We start from the raw sequence: 19,244 nt of genomic DNA on the forward strand, positions 1-19,244 counted from the left end.
AAATCAATGCTGGTACTAGTTTTTCTGATTCGGCCAAATCTAGAGCCCAGAGATACTGGAATAGCTTGAATGTGACTTTAAGTCAAGTGAAGGAGTTAAGTGATTCTAGAATTTCAAATGACATGAGAGATGAGAATCAGTCCCATGTTCAAGTTGTCACTAGTCCTCAACCGGTCGTAAATAATCATGAGGAGCCTAGGGCAACAGTGCATTTGCCAGATCCTAGTGCTAGTACTTCATACAGTATTCCACCAGTGCAATCCCCAGTGAGAGTTGAGAGTGAGCAAATCCCCATATTTCCAGGTGTCGCTGCCCCATACATGCGGCCTCCACATCTTGGTGTTGCTCCTCCAGTGACATTAGATAAGTTTAGTGGTAATGTGATGGACTACTTAGAGTTTAAACGTAAATTTACAAAATTTGTAGAGAATGTTTACCAGGATGATGATGTACGCATGTCATACCTGCAATCTCTGTGTGTTGGAGAGGCAGGTAGGGCAATTCGTGGCCTTGGTGGTCATGTGAATAGAAGTATGGCTTACCAGACAGCGTGGAATCGCTTAGACCAAAGGTTTGGCAGTCATGACCTTTTGATGGCACAGGTGCGTAATGAGATGCTTAACGGACCTGTCATCAAGGCATATGATTCGTCAGCACTGAATAGTCTAAGAGACAAAATGTTTGAGTGCGAACAGAGTTATCTCAGTCTTGGTTGTTTAGATAGTTTAGACAGTCATGAGGTAATCCATAAATTGTTCAGTCGCTTGCCTGAACAACTTCAAAGGGATTTTGTTCCCTTGTACAGAAAGGGACAAGGTAGTTTTCGTCAGTTAAGAGAGTTGGTAGATAGTGCTGCTGCGGACGCTGAGTGTGCTCTTGGAAAGAAGCTGTATCAGCTGGACCTCAAACCAGCTGGAAGAGCAAAAACTTCCAGAGACCAGCATTCCAGTAGTCATTTTAATAAACGTGTAACAGTAAGTGCTGTGAAAGAAGTCCACTCAGGTTTACCGAGGGCAGAAGGAAAATGCTACATATGTGATGGTGGACATAAACTGTTAAGCTGTGCTGTTTTTAAACAGAAGTCGGTAAATGAAAGGAATGATATTGTCAAAAGTCTCAAGTTGTGTTTCAACTGTTTGTTACCAGGTCATCGTGTGGGTGATTGTTATTCCAAACAGAGATGTCAAGAGTGTGGCAAGCGACACCATAGCTTACTGCACTTTCAGAGACATCAAAGAGAGGTGAGGAGTGTTGGTGACAGTAGCCCTGAAACTAATGACAATGTGTTAGTGGCGTGTAACTCTTGTCCAAGTTCTGTTGATGGACTGGGCAGGAAATTGCATAAGGTGGTTCCTGTAAGAGTGTGGCTGCATGATCCAGCAAAGGCTGTGCATACTTGGGCCTATATGGATGAGGGGTCGGAAGCAACTTTGTGCACCCGTGCACTTGCTGAGAAGCTTTGCGCTCCTTTGTCCAAGGCCAAGGTGAAAATATGCACGGCTAATGCTGTGTCAGAAGCTTCGTGGCAGATGAATAACCTGCATATAAGAGGAGTTGACGAGTCAGAGGTGTTTCAAGCGAACAGAGTGTTGGTGCAGGATTCCATCGTGAATGTAAGGTCTAGTATCCCCACCAATGATGTTGCGGAAATGTTTCCACACTTAGAAGATTTGTCATTACCTAAGATGGAGGTAAATGAAGTTGAATTGTTGCTTGGTCAAGATGTGCAAAACGCATTTCGTGTCACTGAACTGCGTTATGGTGATACTGACCAGCCATTCGGCTTTCATACTGCCCTAGGTTGGGCTTTGTGGGGAGTTGACAAAGTGACGCCCGGTTGTTATTCTAACCAAGTATGTGTTAGTTTTATCAGTGAGTTAAGCCTGCCAGATGAGTCTTGCCAGCAAGTCTTGCAGATAATGGACCAAGATTTCAAGGACCTTGACCTTCCCCAGAATGCTTGTCTTTCACGAGAAGACAAACGTGCGGTCAAGATTATGGAAGAGTCTGTGAAGAAAGTGGGAGATCACTACCAGGTAGCGTTACCATGGAGAAAGGACAGGGTAGATCTCAAAAATAACAGAAAGTTGGCAGAGAAACGTTTAGCTGGTTTAAAAAGAAAGTTAGAGGCTGATCCAGAAGTGTGTCAAAAATATTGTGAAAAAATGAACGAAATGATAGAAAATGAGTATTGTGAACTTGTTCCATTGACTGATTCGCCTCCAGAAGGAAAAATCTCGTATGTCCCACACCACTGCACATCATTGTTAACAAAGTTTCGTGTGGTTTTTGATTGCAGTGCGAAGTGGAATGGTTCTTCTCTTAATGATGGGCTTCTTCAAGGCCCAGATTTAACTAATAGTCTTGTAGGTGTTTTGATGCGTTTCAGGCAGGAACCCATTGCTGTTGTGGCAGATGTTAAAGGCATGTTCTTCCAGGTTTTGGTAGATGAAAAGGACCGTGATGCCTTGAGGCTTCTTTGGTTCCCAGGCCATGATCTGACTCAACCTCCAGCTGAATACCGGATGAGGGTGCATCTGTTCGGAGCGACTTCATCGCCATCAGTTGCTGCATTCGCCCTACGAAGGACAGCTGAGGAGAACCTCACAAACTCTGGTCAAGACACAGTTAAGACTGTTTTTAACCATTTTTATGTAGACGATATGTGTAAATCTTGTACAACTGTGCAAGAGGCAGTGAGACTAGTGAAAGAACTGCAAGAGCTTTTGAGTAGTGGTGGTTTTAAATTAACAAAATTCCTTTCCAATAACAAGCAGGTTTTAAGCTCAATTCCATCCAAGGACCATGCTTCAGGCGTTTTCGATTTGGAGCAACGTGAACTTCCAACCCAGAAGGCTTTGGGCGTCTACTGGGATGCTGAAAGCGATAGTTTAAAGGTGAAGGTAAATATAAAAGAAAAACCGTGTACTCGACGAGGGCTCCTATCAATGATTTCGCAGACATACGATCCTCTAGGGTTTCTCCAACCATTCATGTTGCCTGCTAGGAAATTGTTGCAAGAGGCCTGCCGCTTGAAATTGGCGTGGGATGAACCTTTACCGGTCGTGGGGGGTGGGAAAGATAGTTGGGAAGAATGGGTGCAGGCACTCCCTAGTTTAGAGGCAGTGTCTCTTGCAAGGAGCTTCAAGCTCCAAGATCGTGTGGTTGACTACATTGAGTTGCACATTTTCACTGATGCTTCCACCACTGGGTATGGTGCATGTGCTTATTTACGTATAGTATATGTGGATAATTTCATTGATTGTGTTTTTGTGATGGGGAAGTCCAGGATAGCTCCCTTAAAACCCGTTAGTGTTCCCCGATTGGAGCTTACTGCTGCTGTTCTTGGTGCTAAACTTGGTAAAATGATTTGTAGTGAATTAGAGTATTCTTTGAGTAGTGTTGTGTTTTGGACTGACGCCACCGTAGTTTTAAGGTATTTGCATAATTCTACCAGTCGCTTTCAAACGTTTGTAGCTAACAGACTGGAATTATTACATACTCTTACGTCAGTGCAGCAATGGCGTTACGTGCCCACCGACCAAAATCCCGCTGATATAGCTTCGCGCGGTATGGCGCCCTCTAAGGTGTCCAATGCAGACATGTGGTTTTGTGGTCCCGAATTTCTACGCGCGCGCGAAAACGAATGGCCAGGACAGCCAGATTTTGTGAACAATATCGAACAATGTGATGCTGAAGTGAAGGTTTGTTCCACTCAACTGTCTGATCCATCAAGTGACTCGATCCATCGATTGCTGCGGTACTATTCAGACTTCAGTCGTCTTCGACGCACGTGTGCCTGGTTATTACGTTTTAAGAAGTTTCTGATGTGGAAAGCTAAATCAGCTCGTGATGCTCCCAAGTGTGGTCTGTTGAGCATGGAAGAATTAACAAAAGCTACGTCCGTGATCATCAAAGCTGTTCAAGTTGAAGCCTTTTCCGACGTGATGCAGACGCTTTACAATCACCCAAGTTTTGATGCCCCGTTTGTCCCAGTAGAAGAAGCTCAAATAAAGAAATGTGCCAATTTGAGAACTGTTCAGTCGCTCAATCCGTATCTTGTCGATGGGGTGCTTCGCGTTGGCGGCCGTTTACAAAGATCTTCGCTGACAGATGAAGAAAAACATCCCATTTTGCTCCCAAGTGATCACCCAGTTACCGCTCTCCTAATTTTGACATGTCATCAACGAGAAGGACACATGGGAACCCCTCATGTGTTGTCTTCGCTAAACAAAACCTATTGGATTCTGAAAGGAAGATCCACCGTGAAGAGAGTGCTACGTTCGTGTCTAAATTGCAAGTTTTGGGCGGCGAAAGCAGGTCAGCAACAAATGGGTCATCTGCCTGCTCACAGAGTGACGCCGAGCCCCCCCTTCAGCGCTTGTGGGACCGATTTAATGGGTCCATTGCATGTGAAAATCGGAAGAAGCTATGTGAATCGATATGTTTGCCTTTTTAACTGTTTAGCCAGCAGAGCTGTTCACCTCGAAATAGTTCAATCATTGGACATGACTGCGTTCATACAAGCCTTTCGAAGATTTTGCAACAGAAGAACAACCAAGGTTCGTGATGTTTACAGTGATAATGGTGGCAATTTCGTTGCAGCTAATCGCGAATTGAACCAATGTATCAAGCTTTGGAAAAGCAAGAATTTTCAAGATGCCATGTTGCAAGAAGGCATCCACTGGCATTTCGGGCCTCCTCTGGCCTCACATCAAAACGGTTTTACTGAAGCCTTTTTCCGTATTGTCAGGAAAATCTTTCGTTCGGTTGTCGGAGAAGCTACACTAGAAGAATTCGACTTACTGACCTTGGCAACAGAGGTTGAAAGAATTTTAAACAACAGACCAATTACCAAGCTTGCCGCGACCCCAGGTGATTTAGCAGCCTTGACCCCCAGTATGATCCTTACTGGATCGTTATGCGAAGGAGTTGCCCCAGGTGTGTTCATGAAGGCTGATGCGTACCGCAGATCGTGGAAAAAGACACAATACTTAGCAGATGTATTTTGGGATCGATGGTTACAGGACTATTTACCGCTGCTGCAGCCACGCCAGAAATGGTTTGGCACGTCTCGTAATTTGCGCCCTGGTGATCTTGTTTTAGTTGTGAACGAATCGGTCAAGCGTGGTTGTTGGCCGAAGGGTGTGGTCGAGGCCGTAATGCCTGACAGTAACAATTTGGTTCGAAGAGTGAGAGTTCGAATGGCTCACTCAACCCTCGTAAGAGATATTCGTAAACTTTGTTTGTTAGAGGGTTTCGCTGACGAACAGTAAGTTTCTCATTTCGTGTGCATGTTTGTTTAGTTTACTGGTGTATTTTGAATTGTTTTTTTTGTTGTTTAGAAGCAACAACGACGTTTAAGCATAATGTAGAGGCGTACTTGAGTTTAAGCCTTTCATTGATACGTTTAGCTACATCAAGTTTTATGTAATTTCAAAGTTAGTCGTTGGATAGTCTGTATTCGTACTCGATGTCGTGATCGCATTTGATTTCGACTTTCGTGCTCATGCACGGTCTGCTATTTGTGTTGTCTTCGCTTGCCTGTCGCCTACGGTACTGTTTCAGTTGCTCGTGTGCCAGTGTCAATTTATCTCTTGTGTGGCATCGTCCTTAGTTAAAAAACGTTCGTTAGCAACTTACGTTTTTGTGGGGAGAATGTTGAGGACGATTCCTATCATTTCATGTTTGCCCCTTTTTGTTTACAATTTATTCTTACTTGAACCTGTGTGACAATGTAGCACAACGAAGTTGCTGATTCTCTTGTGCTTTCTTTTCATGTGGTGTTCGGTCGCAAGGTGGACGGTAAGAAAACTTTAGTTTAAATTGCTTCCTATTGGTTAGTTACTGTTAAAATTATGCTGTTTATCACTTGTTAATTACTTTCTGGTCAAATTACAATTTTCATGTTGACTGTAGTTTTTACTTGTGGTGAGAGTCAGGCTAGACTGGTAGGTTAGCGATAAAAACCAGCCATCCACCGAGCGGGATGCTACATCTAAAAGTTGTGTAAGTTTGTGCTTTCTGAATTGCATGTCATTTAAGTATTGAAGGCTCAAAAGTTCGAGCACGACTTGTTGTATATTGGACTAATATTGTAATATTGATGCCGTAACACGCCAAACATTGTAATATTGAAATCGCCGTAGTTGCAAGCAGTGTGAGAATAATCATCCCAATCATACAAAGAAACCGCTGAGGCACCTTCCATCACCAACTTAGCCTTTTGAATTTATCTCTGCTGATTGGTTTCTTAGTCATTGTTGACTGGTATTCAGGATATTTGATGTTGAAGGGCCAGTTAAGCATCCAGATGCTAATTGTGTTATTAATTTCCGTAAATGGTTTATCAACACAGCTGTGTGTGACTACTTTTGGAGCGATGGAGGACCACCATTTGGCTCAGCTGAGTTAGATTTTCTTTCGCGTGGGGTGTGAGGTGGTCTCCGTCATTACAGGGTACCCACAAGGGAACTATGTTGTCGAATGGGCTAAGGGCTTACTTCGTAAATGCTGGAAGGAAAAAAGAACAATTATTGCGAATGAATGATGAGTGGGTGAGAGGCATTCTGCAATGGAAAAATACTCCACATAAATCCACGGGTTGATCTCCGGCAATCATGCTATACTGTATAATCACTCCGTGTAAGAATTGATTCTATGCCACAAAAGTGTGTTACAAAGAAGTTGGTTTGATGAATAGCTCGTGTCGATCATGAGGCTGCCAAAAGAAAAGAGAGACGAGAGGACTATTACAACAAAAGTGTAAAACCACTAAAAATTGGTGATCCTGTATGCAAACAAAATAATATCATCAAACGTTGGGACAGATACATAATAATCTTGGAGTGCTATTATGATGCTGGCAGGTATCTAATCAAACTTGAGTATCAGGCGCAATAGAATGCATCTATCCAAATTGTTTGTTGATGTAGCACTGCCTGTTCAAACCAAACCCATTTCTGAGACTAATAACTTACAAGACACAGATGAAACTGAGTAGTGGCTCCATAGGACCAAAAACAAATGCCTGATACTCAGTTGAGAAGATCTAGCAAATCTCGTAAAATCCCTGATAAATTCAAGGATTATGAAAAGTCATAATTGTGTATTTTGTGCCCTGCATAGATTGATGGATTTTCCAGCAGAATTATGTAACTATGTGTGCTGTGTATTTTGTTGTATTTCAAGGGCAACTCTTTCTTAAAAGTTGGTTGTGATATTGTGTTGTTACATTATAAGTAGGAAACACTGCTTTTGTGTTGTAAGCGCTGAACTGTAACTGCATTGGCATTCCGTATGATAGGTATGAGCTCACAACTGTGTTTGTTAAACTTGTCATAATAATAAAGCTTTGGTAGAGAGTTTGCTTTGTTGAACCATAGAGAAATAAAACAAAGTAGCTAACTTCAGCGGGTTTAACATGATGTATTACATACAAAAATATAACATAATTAAAAGTAAACTCTAACGTTTTCGACACGTACGTGTGTCCTCATCAGGAATCAAATGTAATAATCCGTCTCTCAACCGGCAGTTATTTGCTTGTGGCTCATCGTTCCTCGTGTGTGTGTTCTAATTGTTTGTCAAATGCCTGTAGTTTACACCTCATGTGATATGTTTTCCACCGTATAATTTACTTGTAATCATTCCTGTGTCACTCGTTCAGTTTGTGCTTTTCATTCTGGAGTGTCATTAGTATACAGTTATCGTGCAAAGTCAAATTTACCTTACAACTTTCATTTTTTGTATATTGCAGATATGTAATTCCTGATGAGGACACACATTCATGTCGAAAACGTTAGAGTTCACTTTTAATTATGCTATATTTGTGAATGTAATACATCATGTTAAACCCGCTGAAGTTACTTTGTTGTATTTCTCTTGTCATAATAAATATCATACTAGATCACCAGATTAGTATATTACAGTTAGGCCTAGTACTGTTTGTTTTTACGCTGTGCCTTCGTTTCTTCATAACCAGTCAAAAACGCGCTTCACAGCAGACGACCGTTCTTGGCAGATCATGTGACTTTAGTTTTAGTCGAGAATCCCCTAGTCTAGCAATCCTGTATGCAACAACCAAAATTAATGACTAGACTTTGAAAAAATTATGATCTTACAACATCAACTTTGACCTGACAAAAATTTCAGTGTTACCACATGTACAATAGTTCAAAACTTTCTCTGGCTTTGGAAATGTTGCCAGAAGCTCATGAAAAATTTGCATCTTCATGTAGGCCCTACAAAATTTTAAACCCAGATTCGATGAAAAGTAGTAAGATCCAGCTCGGGTTCTTGTACACCGCTGGCATTATCTCAGTTATAGCATTACACAGACAAAGGAGCATAAGCAGAAAGCGAAATTAAATGCTTTATGAATGACTGCGGAAGTGAAAACGACTTTAGGCATGTGCAATTATCAGGTCAGTCTGACCACTAAATTTATATCTAAACAATCCAAAGTTTTCCGATTGTTGAAGTGTTGTTGCCGGGGAATTATTCTATCCACTAGGTGCCACTGAATGAAGAGCAGTCTTGTAATGCGTTGCTCAAGCACACACTCGGAAAAGCCAAACCAGTTTCGTGTGAACTTGAGTCGGGGGCTCAACCACTGAGATGATGGGCTGACAATCCTTGCAATCACACAAATCTTTACAAAGATACGCTAACTTAAGTAACTTAAATGTATAAGATATAAAAAAGAATATGGTAAAAAACCAGGTTCTGTAATAAAAAAACGAATCTTATCATTAGGAAAGTAAACCACAAAAAAGAGAACTAGGACAACTATAATTTAAATTTGTGGCATGAATGTGGATAAACTCTCAATATTTTCTTCTTTACTTAAACCATTACCCGCTGACGCTGCGTTGCTGCAACGCTTACTTTGAGCCTCTATAAACGCATTTCAAAAGCAACTTTCTATCTAAAAAACTGAATATTCTTGTCATTTGAACTATAAATAAAGTGTTTAAAACCTTATTTTAAAAAAATATTTTTTTTTAATCATCGCCCTTTTACGACACTTTTCACGCATTTTGTTAGTCGTATTTCAATATGCATTAATTCAATATTAAAATAATTTCAAAAATTGGATTAAAGTATAGTGTAGTGATGCTAGAACATACCAGTGTAAGCACATCTTCTAAATGTGTGCAAAGCCGGAGATATTTAAGTGCAAACTCTGCTGTACCATTTCTGCAACGTCAGCGTAAAACCGATACTTTATTATGCATAATTATGCAGTGTAGTAGACACGCACCGTTGTTTCGTAAAGAGATGCTAATTACAGGCGAATACTTCTGTTTGTTTGCTAACAAAGCATTTACAAAACAATAAAGTGACAATTGACTTGATTTGCAAATGATTTCTGAAAATTACTAGCCAGTAACCAGTTGTTCAACTCTAAACGATACTTAGTTGTCTTACTGATGGCTTGACCAAAAAAGAGCTGGATTTTGTTTTCTGTCTCATACGGTAATTGATTGATTGTTACAAGGAGCAGGTCGAGCTACTGCTTTTTTCCCCCGAACGCATTACGTTACACTAAATAATGTCTCGCCAGAAGTTTCTTTCTGTAGAGGAGGTATCAGCCGCTTTCAAAGATATGGAATATTGTAAAGAAGATGAAATTGACATGGTCATAGCACCACCAGATCCTGCTGTAGATAGCAACGAAAAGGGTATGGACAAAAACGATTTGACAGAAAGTGAAGCAGTGCTACCAGACGCTGCAGGAGAGATTGAAATTCATTGCAACCCAGTACAAAGTGATGATGGCCCAAGGACCCCCAGTTCCGAAGAAAAAACGCAGCTTATCGGAAGTAAAATGGAGTAGGAAAAAGGCTTCATTCTTATCTTCTATAAGTAAAGAAGCTGACAAGCTGGAAGATTTGGAAAGGCAATTGCTGGGACTAGAGTTTCGATGACAAGTGACTGTGAAACTTTTGAACTCCAAACGCTTTGCAATCTCTGCCACTGGCCGCCCAAGTGTTTTTGCTCTTGAATATAGCCGATCAAGTAATTCTACATTGCACCACTTTCTAAAAACTATTCCCTGCAATAAAACACGTCGTTGCAGACAGTGTCACAGCCAAACGCGTTTTCTTTGTGGGATGTGTGACGTTCCTTTTCATCAGCATTGCAATGAATTGTACCACAAAAACAGGCAATAATCCAAAGGAGATGTGTTCAAGGACATTGTGCTTTATTGCGTGCATTTTTTATGTACTTTTATTTACTTACTTATTTATTACTCGTATGTTTTTATGCCACATGATTTCGTTGTTTGCGATTGTGAATAGAAAACTAAGTTTTCGCAGTTGACTAAAACATGGTCTTACATTTTTATATGTTCAAAGGAAAAAAAGAAAACAGTCAAAACAGACACGCAGAAGACGCAAAGGAAAAGGAGTCTTAACACTCGATTAGTCAAACAATTAAAAGAATTTTTATCGCTTAACCGCTGACGTTGCGTTTCTGCAACGCCTCAGATTTTGTATAAACAAACAAAAAACTTCCAATATTTTTTACTAATTATCGAAACTGGAAGGGTGCTACTGACATATCAGAAAATAAAAAAAATTAACTTCTAGAAATAGGTGCGCGTTTAATGTGTTAACATCAAGTGATCTTATTGAAAATAGAAACTGAAAAAAACTATCTTATGCAAGTGCAGTTTTTGAGCGACATCTTCAAACCTTAGAAAAATTATAATTCCATATCAATCCAAAATCATTTTGCTACTTTTTGAATAGCAAGCATTTCGCACAAACACAAAAAATTACGAACGAATGCAGTAATTTATCTAATAATAAACTCCATAAATACTTAGGAGAAAACAGACTGAAACTTCATACCAATGTAAAGGATGTTGCAAATATTTAAATATTCTTAGAATTACAATAAATTTTAGTTTGTCATTGATGAATTGAGGAAACTCAAAGCTGTCGTGCCATCGTTGTGGCAAGGCTGCTTGCTTTTTGTCCAATTTCTTGTATTGTACCATGGACTGTCAAACGATCTGACAAACTTTGCATCTGAAAAGATAATAACTGCAACAATGAAAAGTACACACTCGCATACAGTAGGATACTCTAGCACTGTCGTTTAAATTTGATAGCTTTGCAAGAGCTGACAGCTAAATGCTGTAATGTAGGTTTCAAATCTCAAGAACATCAACATGTAGGGCCTATGCATGATGGATAGGCCTACCGTACAGAAAAGAAAGTCTTAAGTTGTTGGGTTAAACAACAGAACATTTCGAGTATCTCATACCCTAATAATTTTAAAATACTTGTGCATAAATGCAACTTTTGTTAAAATTAAGTTCAAATTTATCACGATTGTAATGCAATAAAAACTTGCCCTAGTAATCATACAAAAACTATTCGACAAGTAATGTTCAACCTAAGGCAGCTTGTTGCTTTTGGCGGGCTTGGGCTTAATAAGATTACTCAGGCAGCACTTCTTACGTCGCTAGACGTTTAAAAACCCATGTAATTTTCTTGCTTTTAAGGGACTGGTTCTATCAGTTTGTGATTTAATTTTAACGTTTCGTTGAAATAAATTTATCAAGCTTAAAGTGCAACTGCACGATGACTTTGACCGCACTTTATCTGAAAGAGCATGTTTCAATCTTTAAATACCAACCTCGTTCTTACTTTTTAAGGCTATATTTATCTCAATAAAAATTATCAAAACTATGTTTTTCCACGTGCTTGTATTTTTGGCCACGTTCCTGCAATGGCGGATTTGCATTGCGCAACACGCGGATTATGATGTCAGTTGGAGTCAGACCGAAGCGACAATCGCTTTTGCAAGTCCTTTAGTTGTGTCTGTCCTAGAGCAACGGTGTTCAACCTGCGGCCGTTCACACGTAATTTAATAAGCATGTGTTGGTGGCCGTGCCCTGCTGTTGAAATAAAAAATTATTTTATTAAAAAAATGAAATGCATTTTAAATATTATACAGGGATATCTAGTACCACTGGATACGCTTGTAATTATATATAATATTTCAAATTTTAGAACTTAAAAAACGTTTTTATCATAACTTTTTGTAGGCTAGGCTATACAGTTAAAATTGTTTTGAGACAAACTTTTTCCTCAACCCAATTTCATTGTAACGGTAGTTTACATTGCATTATATCCTTAGAAAGAAAAAGAACCTTAGCAGAGGAGAAAAGAGTATTCAATTCCAAATGGGAATTGGATTATTTCGTGATTGAGACGGCAGCGCATACTATGATGTGTCCAATATGCAGCCAAGTAGTTAAAACTGTTAAAAGAGATAATGCAAAGCAGCATTTTTGTCGTCATATGTCACAATTACGCAAAATTGGAAGGCGAGTCGAGGAAAATCTGTGTCGCAAATTTGAAGAAAGTGTACAACAGGAGATATCCTGCAATGATGCAACGCACAAGGCTTTGGGGCAAGATTTTCACAATTTGTATCAAAAGATTACATAATAAGCAGATCTCAAACCCTGATTGTATTATCCACAAAGAAGCCCTAAGTGTCAAATCTGTTGCCTTAAATGACACTTTAAAAGACTTGAATCGCACCATTTTGTGCATTCGTGCCAATGCTCTTCATCACTTCTCCTTAAAAATTATCTTCAGCAGCGTAATTTTTTCTATTTTACACAAATTATGGCTCTCATCTATAGCTGCAAAATACAGGTCGACAACATTTCAATTACTCTTTTTTATGGTATTTTTGATACTGTGTTGCAGGATTTTGCTGATCGTTTTCAAGATTTTCAAAGAATTTCACAAACATTACGACTCGTTGCCTTTCCACACCTGGTTGAAACCGAAAGTGCTCCGTTACATTTTCGGATGGAACTGGTGGAATTAACAAATAATGAGTAGCGTGTGACTAAGTTAAAGTGCAAAAAAAATTTGCTTGACACGTGGAAAAGTGCACTTGATTATCCAATGTTACGAGAATTGGCAAGAGAAGCTGTTGTTTACGAGAATTGGCAAAAGAGTCTGCCTTTTTACAAATGAAATTGAGTGGGCGTAGTTGCTGAAGTAAAGGCGGTCAAGAGAAAGGAACTGGCCACCCTACTCTCCTTAGTGCCGAAGGCTAAGTACAATGAGAACCCTATCTTCTCATAACCGACACTTGAATCAAGTATGGGATCCATTTACCTTTTATTAGGTGTAAGTATGATGAGTTTAGTAGATATTAATGAATAAATTCTTCTCTTAGATAACGCAAATTAAAAAAAATCATTTAAAACTCACTGGCGGCCGTGCTTTATACTGTAGGTAGAATTAATCTGAATACAGCCGGGAATAGCAAAAAGGTTGTACACCCCTGTCCTAAAGGAAGGAGGTTTTTTTTCGCTGCTTCGATCTTGTTGCACGTGTTCCAAGTCGTATAATATCCATCCACACAATATTTCCAAGTCGTATAATAATACCCATCCACACAATAGCCTACCTGACTGTCGCAGAGCTCCATCAGGGTATTGACTGAGGAAAAAATCTATGGCTGTGGCATAATGACTGGGAGGAATGTCTAACCCTAACCTTACCACCGCTGTGGCCTCGGCATTTTTATTGCCGACGCTTATTAGTGAAAAAAAAACACAAATGAAAATTTACTTTTGTAGGCTACATAACCCAAGTGCGTAGCCTAGTTACGGTCTGACAAACAAACTGTGGCACAAATCGACGATTTCGGTGCTTTGACTTGACGTAATTCTGTGCTTCTAAGATGCTAACGAATATGAGGTGATTTTTCACATATTGTCACTTCACTGCTACGTCAGGAAAATTAATAATGTTAAACTGTTTGACTTTGCAAGAAAAATACGGAATTTTATTTAAAATTCCTTTATTTCGTTTGAACAGGCTTCAGATAAAAACTACGTTTGCTTCTGAAAACGTTAAAGCAGAACTTTCAGGAGAACCACCAGTGAAACAGGTAACATTAGCCAACAACCATCTTTCGCTAATTAATATAACCTAATATTGTTAATTAAACTTCTTAATTAAAGTCAATAATAATTTGAATGTTCAAAATGAAATTATAAGGAAATTGTAATTATGAAATAATAATTATCGTGATGTAACGAATGCTATAGTACCGTATTTGATATGTCTGGTCAACATCAGTGCATCCAACAGTGCAACAGCCATTAGTACGATAACACAAGACAACAATTTTTGTTAATCTGTTATATTCAGTGTTTCTATATGTTTTTGGGGTCAAATTTGGTGCTACTTTTTGTCTAGTGTCAATGGTTTGAAAGTATTGCAAAAAAACGTTTTCACTGATATTTGAAAAATAGTCAAAATTATGTTTTATTAAATGTGGTACCGGTACGCAATTTTTACGCCATGCAAGAGCTACTTGTAATACATATTAACTTGAAATCATGATTTCATAAATTTATAATTGTGGCAGAACCATTTATATTACAAAAAATTTAATGCCATTTTTGAAATCAGCGACTCAAAAAACATACAAACACACTCTAAAATTACGATGAACAATTTTTTTCCAAACAAATTTTCCACAACAAATTTTTTTCCAAAAAATTGTTGTCCAGTGTAATCGTTTGGTTCCCTACCACCAAAATTAATCAGCTTTTTCTTGCGTGACGCCCTGGTAGCAAACCGTTTTTTTAATTTGTTACTTTAACGTTTGCAGACGATAAGTCAAACTAAAACCCAATGTCTGTTGCTTTGTTTCATGTTTGAATAACTTTATTGTATCAAAGGGAGCAAAACAAAATCTTGTCAGTGGATAGGAAAAGGTTTGGAAAGCAATAAACACGGCACTATAATTATTTTACGCTTTAACGAGCATAGTTTGTGCCCCAAACAAAACCTTGACTTCATTTTGTGTTTGCTTCATTTTCTTTGGCAAAAATATATCGAATCGAATTCGATATTCTGGACTCGTTATAGTTATTTTACTGTAGAATACTTTAGATTCAAATCATCCACAGACGAAATCGGTTAATAGTATACTGCTTAAACGTATCAATCGTTTATTTGAATCAAAACCTGAAATCCCAAACCAAATCCAATCTAATGTTAAGAAAAAATATCGGTTATGCGTATACTGCTTAAAAGAATAAGTCGAATAATAGTATCACTGTATCAGGATTAGCTTCTCGCTTGCATACTTCATTCATTTAATCGTATAATTGTACCAGTAAGCAAAAAGAGAATGTCTCTTTTTTGCTTCGCATAATTGTCTGCAATGTTCAAAGGCGAAATGATGCAAAGGTGAGACAGACCCATGCGATCAAAACAAAGACAAGTGTCTGTAATCCCAGGCCATAATCTTATGTGCTAGACATCGCACTGCAAACAACCTATTTTCGCACAGCTGGGCTTCATTAAAACAGAAGAAGAGCAGACGCATTTTACTCACAATTACAATGCGCAAACCTATCGTTGGTCTGCGCTGCACTTGAGGCAATATTAATTGCATGGCTAAATCCCATCCACAGTCAAACGAATTAAGTTTTCTCGGATCGCTGTGGGTGTTCTACAGTTCAAGCAAAGCAAACTGCTTGCATTTTTACGCGGCACGTATCAAGTACATAGGAGAGTGCTGGGATTGTCCAACGTTTCGATTTGGTTTTTGTGGAGTATTTGGCCATTCGTTGATCTGCAATATCAGTTCCACCTTTTGTGAAATCATAAAGTTTGTGTATTGCTGGTTTCTTTTTGATGTCACCTTTGATAGTACCTACAAGCGGTTGAAGAGTCGATAACATCAACACATTTTGTAAACCTGTGCTTTTTGTTTTGACAACGTGTGAGTGCAGACTAATGCTTTGTGATGTTTTCTGTTCCATATATATAAAATCCGCTTGAGTCGTCTTCTGGTTTTCCACAATATGGCAATGAAGCGCAGGCCTCGAAACTCGTTTTTGTTGACGGCGAACAAACGTGTCCGATCTGAGCAGCTATCTCGGCGGACAAATTAAATTTTACGGACGAGAATCCTTTTCAAGCACTCCAACACACGCTTCGTGATGTGTCGTCGAATGCGGATCGTAGTTGTTTATGACGCGGGCAGATTCAATGTCATAAATAGGTTTTTTGTTGGTTGAAGTTGGTTCACTATTTTCATTTGCAGTTTCTTCATCATCTTGGAAAATTGCTGTGGAATGATGAGCAGCAGTTTCATCGTCGTTATCTTCACCACTGTCGTTTTCCAAGTTGCCCAAGTCCTCATCAAAAATTTGATTAAGGCTTTGTCAATATTGTAATAGTGTGTTGCCATGCTACTTTTGGAGTTTTGGTATTGTTCTAAACCAGTGTTTCTTAAACTGGTGAATGGTTCACCCCAGGGTGAATAAAATTTTTACAGGGGTGAACCGAGGTCCCTGGGTGAACCAACCAAAAGGGGTGAATAAGGGTGAACCGTCGGAAATGGATGATAGCTTGCGAGTAGGGCGGACATTCCACCTGTTCAGTGAACAGGTGAGAATTTCCAAAAACAAAATCAATTCTAAGTTTTTCATTTTTTAATCAAAACTATTTGTTTTTTATAAATTTCAATATTTTTTATTGTTTGATTCTTTTATTAATTTCAAAAAACTAACTAAAAAGAGAAATGCACTGAAATGTGTGAACTCATCGATGAGAGTGGCATTAGAACAGTGGTTCCCAACCTGGGGTCCGCGGACCCCTTGGGGGTCAGTGAGAAAGCATTTGGGGGTCCGTGATTACCTGGATGAATTTTGGAAAAAAACGAGAAGCGATCTTTTTACTTTTATTTCTCTCTTTAAATGCAAATGTGTCAAGCTCAAGCCCACGAGAATAAACTGTACCGGTATGCATTCAATCTGAGCATTCTAATTGAGGCTTTGTGGTAACGGATGGAGGTAGCCCTTAGTAATGCTGAGGGTTTTTTTGCAGATTGGATTATTGTTTTAATATTTAATATCTTTTCAGGAATTAAAACTTTTTTTTGCAGATTAAATTACAGTTAAAATAATTAATATCTCTTCAGGAATTACCGACTTATTGCTTTTGCATGTTTTTCAGAACTTCTGATGATCTGTATAGGTGAAACAGGCTGTTAAGGATTCAAATAGTAATAATAACTATATTTGATTTAATTCGCTCTGCTTTGCTTAGCATTGAGCACTTTTTGTAGTATTAATAGTTTTCATTGTTTTAGGTATACATTACATACATAGGTTCACAAGCCACTTGGTTACTAGAGCAAAGGAACACCGAAATGTTTTTGCATTAAAGTATATCTAACCAACATATTTCTGAAACACGTATGACATTCATCTTGCTAAACAAAGCAAAAAATTCCTAATATTGTAGGCTATAACAACGAAATGTAGTTACGCTCAACTCTAGTATCTGTGTACACATTTTATCCGAGCAAGCGGTTTGTGGAACAAATGCACTTTATTTGCTTGTTTCAAAATAAATTAGCCAAAAAGATTGAACAGCTTGCTTTTTCAATCCTTTGCTTCTTACAAATTTGGGTAAATGTTATGGTAAATGGATTATATCTTTTTATGTATGGAAATCACAGCTTGAAAGCGATGACTCTTATAACTTGTTTCCCAATCAATTAAAATTTCCGCTAAACTGAGAAAAACCGAAGCTCCAAAAACTATTGTACGTTTGATAGGTTAATTAGCAGCCTATTGTCATGAAAGACCAAATTATAGAAAAATTCACAGTAAGAAACCCTTGTCATACAGGATTGTAAACCAAACTTAATTGAAAATAAACTAGTTTTTGTTTTTAATTCAAATAGGTTAAAAAATTTCATTATTAGCCTTGTAGGATGATTAAATGTTTGACCTACTTTGAAAGACAAATTGAATGAGATATTTGTTATTTTTTGTCTGAGAATTCTATTTCAAGTTGATTGTCCTACATTTCAAGGATTGTTTAAACAATTATTTCAGGTGCGATCAATCCGATCAAAACAATGATAGCAACCAGCAGCCCTTATATACTGCGTGACAAACTCAGAATCGTGGCATAACGATACCAAAAAGAAATACATTTAGCAAGATATCAAATCTTGCAAAAATTTTTTTTAGGCTGACTGCTATTGTCGCACAAAAAAAGCACTAAAGTTTTGACTTTTTCCTTCGGCAAAATTGAAGGTTATTGATATTTAAAAAATGCACGTTTGTGTCTAAATGATTGAAATAGCTTTTTTTATTTTGTCAACTAGACTTGCAAGATATCGTTTTCTACATTTTTTTTCTATATTGTTGGACATATGTATTTTTTGTCAAGCTAATTCTTACTCGTTAGAAGATTTCTTTCTATTCAAATTTTGAAATAGCATTTTCAATGCAAGATGCGGTTGACGGCGTTACTGCATAAGCCATCTTTTGTAATTGATACACACCCAAAAAGGCGCATAAATGACTGCTGGCCAATAGACCACGTTACAATATGCCATAATGATGTTTTTCCGAACCAAAGACCCAGGAAACCAATTTTGTTGTATATTAGTTCAGACGTCTGCAGACGTTGAATCAATGAAAAAAGTGATTTGCTAATTTGAAAAAAGTGATTGCTGTGCCCTTTGTGCAAACATATTGATAAAAAGTAATCAAGCTTTGGCCACAGCTTTCTGGTCCACTTAGGCTACTCTGGTCAATCGACTCACATGCAAATAGCTTATCGACATTATTGAGTTGGCTCACACTGAAGTTGTTTTGTGTAAAGTCTTGCTTGTAAAAAAGTCGAAGTAAAAACACATAGAAAGTATAATTGATATCATCACAAAGGATCAAATAGCTGTGAAAATCCCTTCGAGCTATTCTTTGTTATGATTTTCATTTTTCATTATGCAAACCAAGGTGAACCTGAGCCGTAAAGCCCTAAACCCCGGCCATCTGCTACATACAACCACGCTGAGATATCCACCAAAGCAACGGCTAAAATCAAGAAAGCCATTTGTATGCGCTGCACAAGACCTTCTGGCAGCCTCTGGTGGAAGCCCTAGCAAACAGTGGTGCCACGTGGCGTGAACAACGGTCAAGCAGCACATCCCACTTCGACAAGTATTCAGATCCCCGGCCGAGAACCAGCTGGGCCATGGCCTCTCTAGACTTGCCTCATCAAGGCGTAACCGTTTGCTCACTGGTGTTGGACGCTATAGTACAGACAGACTATGATGCAGACGTGGTGAAATGCAGACTGCAGCCCACATTATCAAGGATTGCCGGCTATACAGACCTCCTCATGGTATGGAAGGCCTAGTTTCTATCG

General features: G+C 38.6%; 4 protein-coding genes across 6 annotated transcripts in view; 3 read left to right on the forward strand and 1 right to left on the reverse strand.

Moving 5' to 3' along the window:
- Positions 1-313: 313 nt before the first annotated feature.
- On the forward strand, positions 314-1,626 carry LOC145774761 (uncharacterized). Its single transcript, XM_082586066.1, has 2 exons — positions 314-602; positions 1,147-1,626. The coding sequence occupies exons 1-2, from the start codon at positions 321-323 to the stop codon at positions 1,243-1,245; spliced, it is 381 nt and encodes a 126-aa protein (XP_082442192.1). The 5' UTR covers positions 314-320; the 3' UTR covers positions 1,246-1,626.
- Positions 1,407-4,269, forward strand: LOC145773787 (uncharacterized). Its single transcript, XM_082584917.1, has 2 exons — positions 1,407-4,154; positions 4,255-4,269. Exons 1-2 carry the CDS (start codon positions 1,407-1,409, stop codon positions 4,267-4,269), a joined length of 2,763 nt encoding a protein of 920 aa, XP_082441043.1.
- LOC145774598 (uncharacterized) lies at positions 4,230-5,913 on the forward strand. Its single transcript, XM_082585871.1, has 2 exons — positions 4,230-5,358; positions 5,389-5,913. Exon 1 carries the CDS (start codon positions 4,332-4,334, stop codon positions 5,274-5,276), a length of 945 nt encoding a protein of 314 aa, XP_082441997.1. The 5' UTR covers positions 4,230-4,331; the 3' UTR covers positions 5,277-5,358; positions 5,389-5,913.
- Positions 5,914-8,911: 2,998 nt separating this feature from the next.
- LOC145774195 (uncharacterized) overlaps positions 8,912-19,244 on the reverse strand; it is a 73,160-nt gene continuing 62,827 nt past the window's right edge. For all 3 annotated transcript variants that reach the window (XM_082585370.1, XM_082585368.1, XM_082585369.1), the window contains one exon: positions 8,912-11,042. In XM_082585370.1, coding sequence (XP_082441496.1) covers positions 10,944-11,042 — 99 coding nt within the window. In that variant the 3' untranslated portion in view covers positions 8,912-10,943. The remainder of the gene's footprint in view (positions 11,043-19,244) is intronic.

Source organism: Aplidium turbinatum, chromosome 7 (genome assembly GCF_918807975.1).
Source record: "Aplidium turbinatum chromosome 7, kaAplTurb1.1, whole genome shotgun sequence".
Taxonomy (NCBI): domain Eukaryota; kingdom Metazoa; phylum Chordata; class Ascidiacea; order Aplousobranchia; family Polyclinidae; genus Aplidium; species Aplidium turbinatum.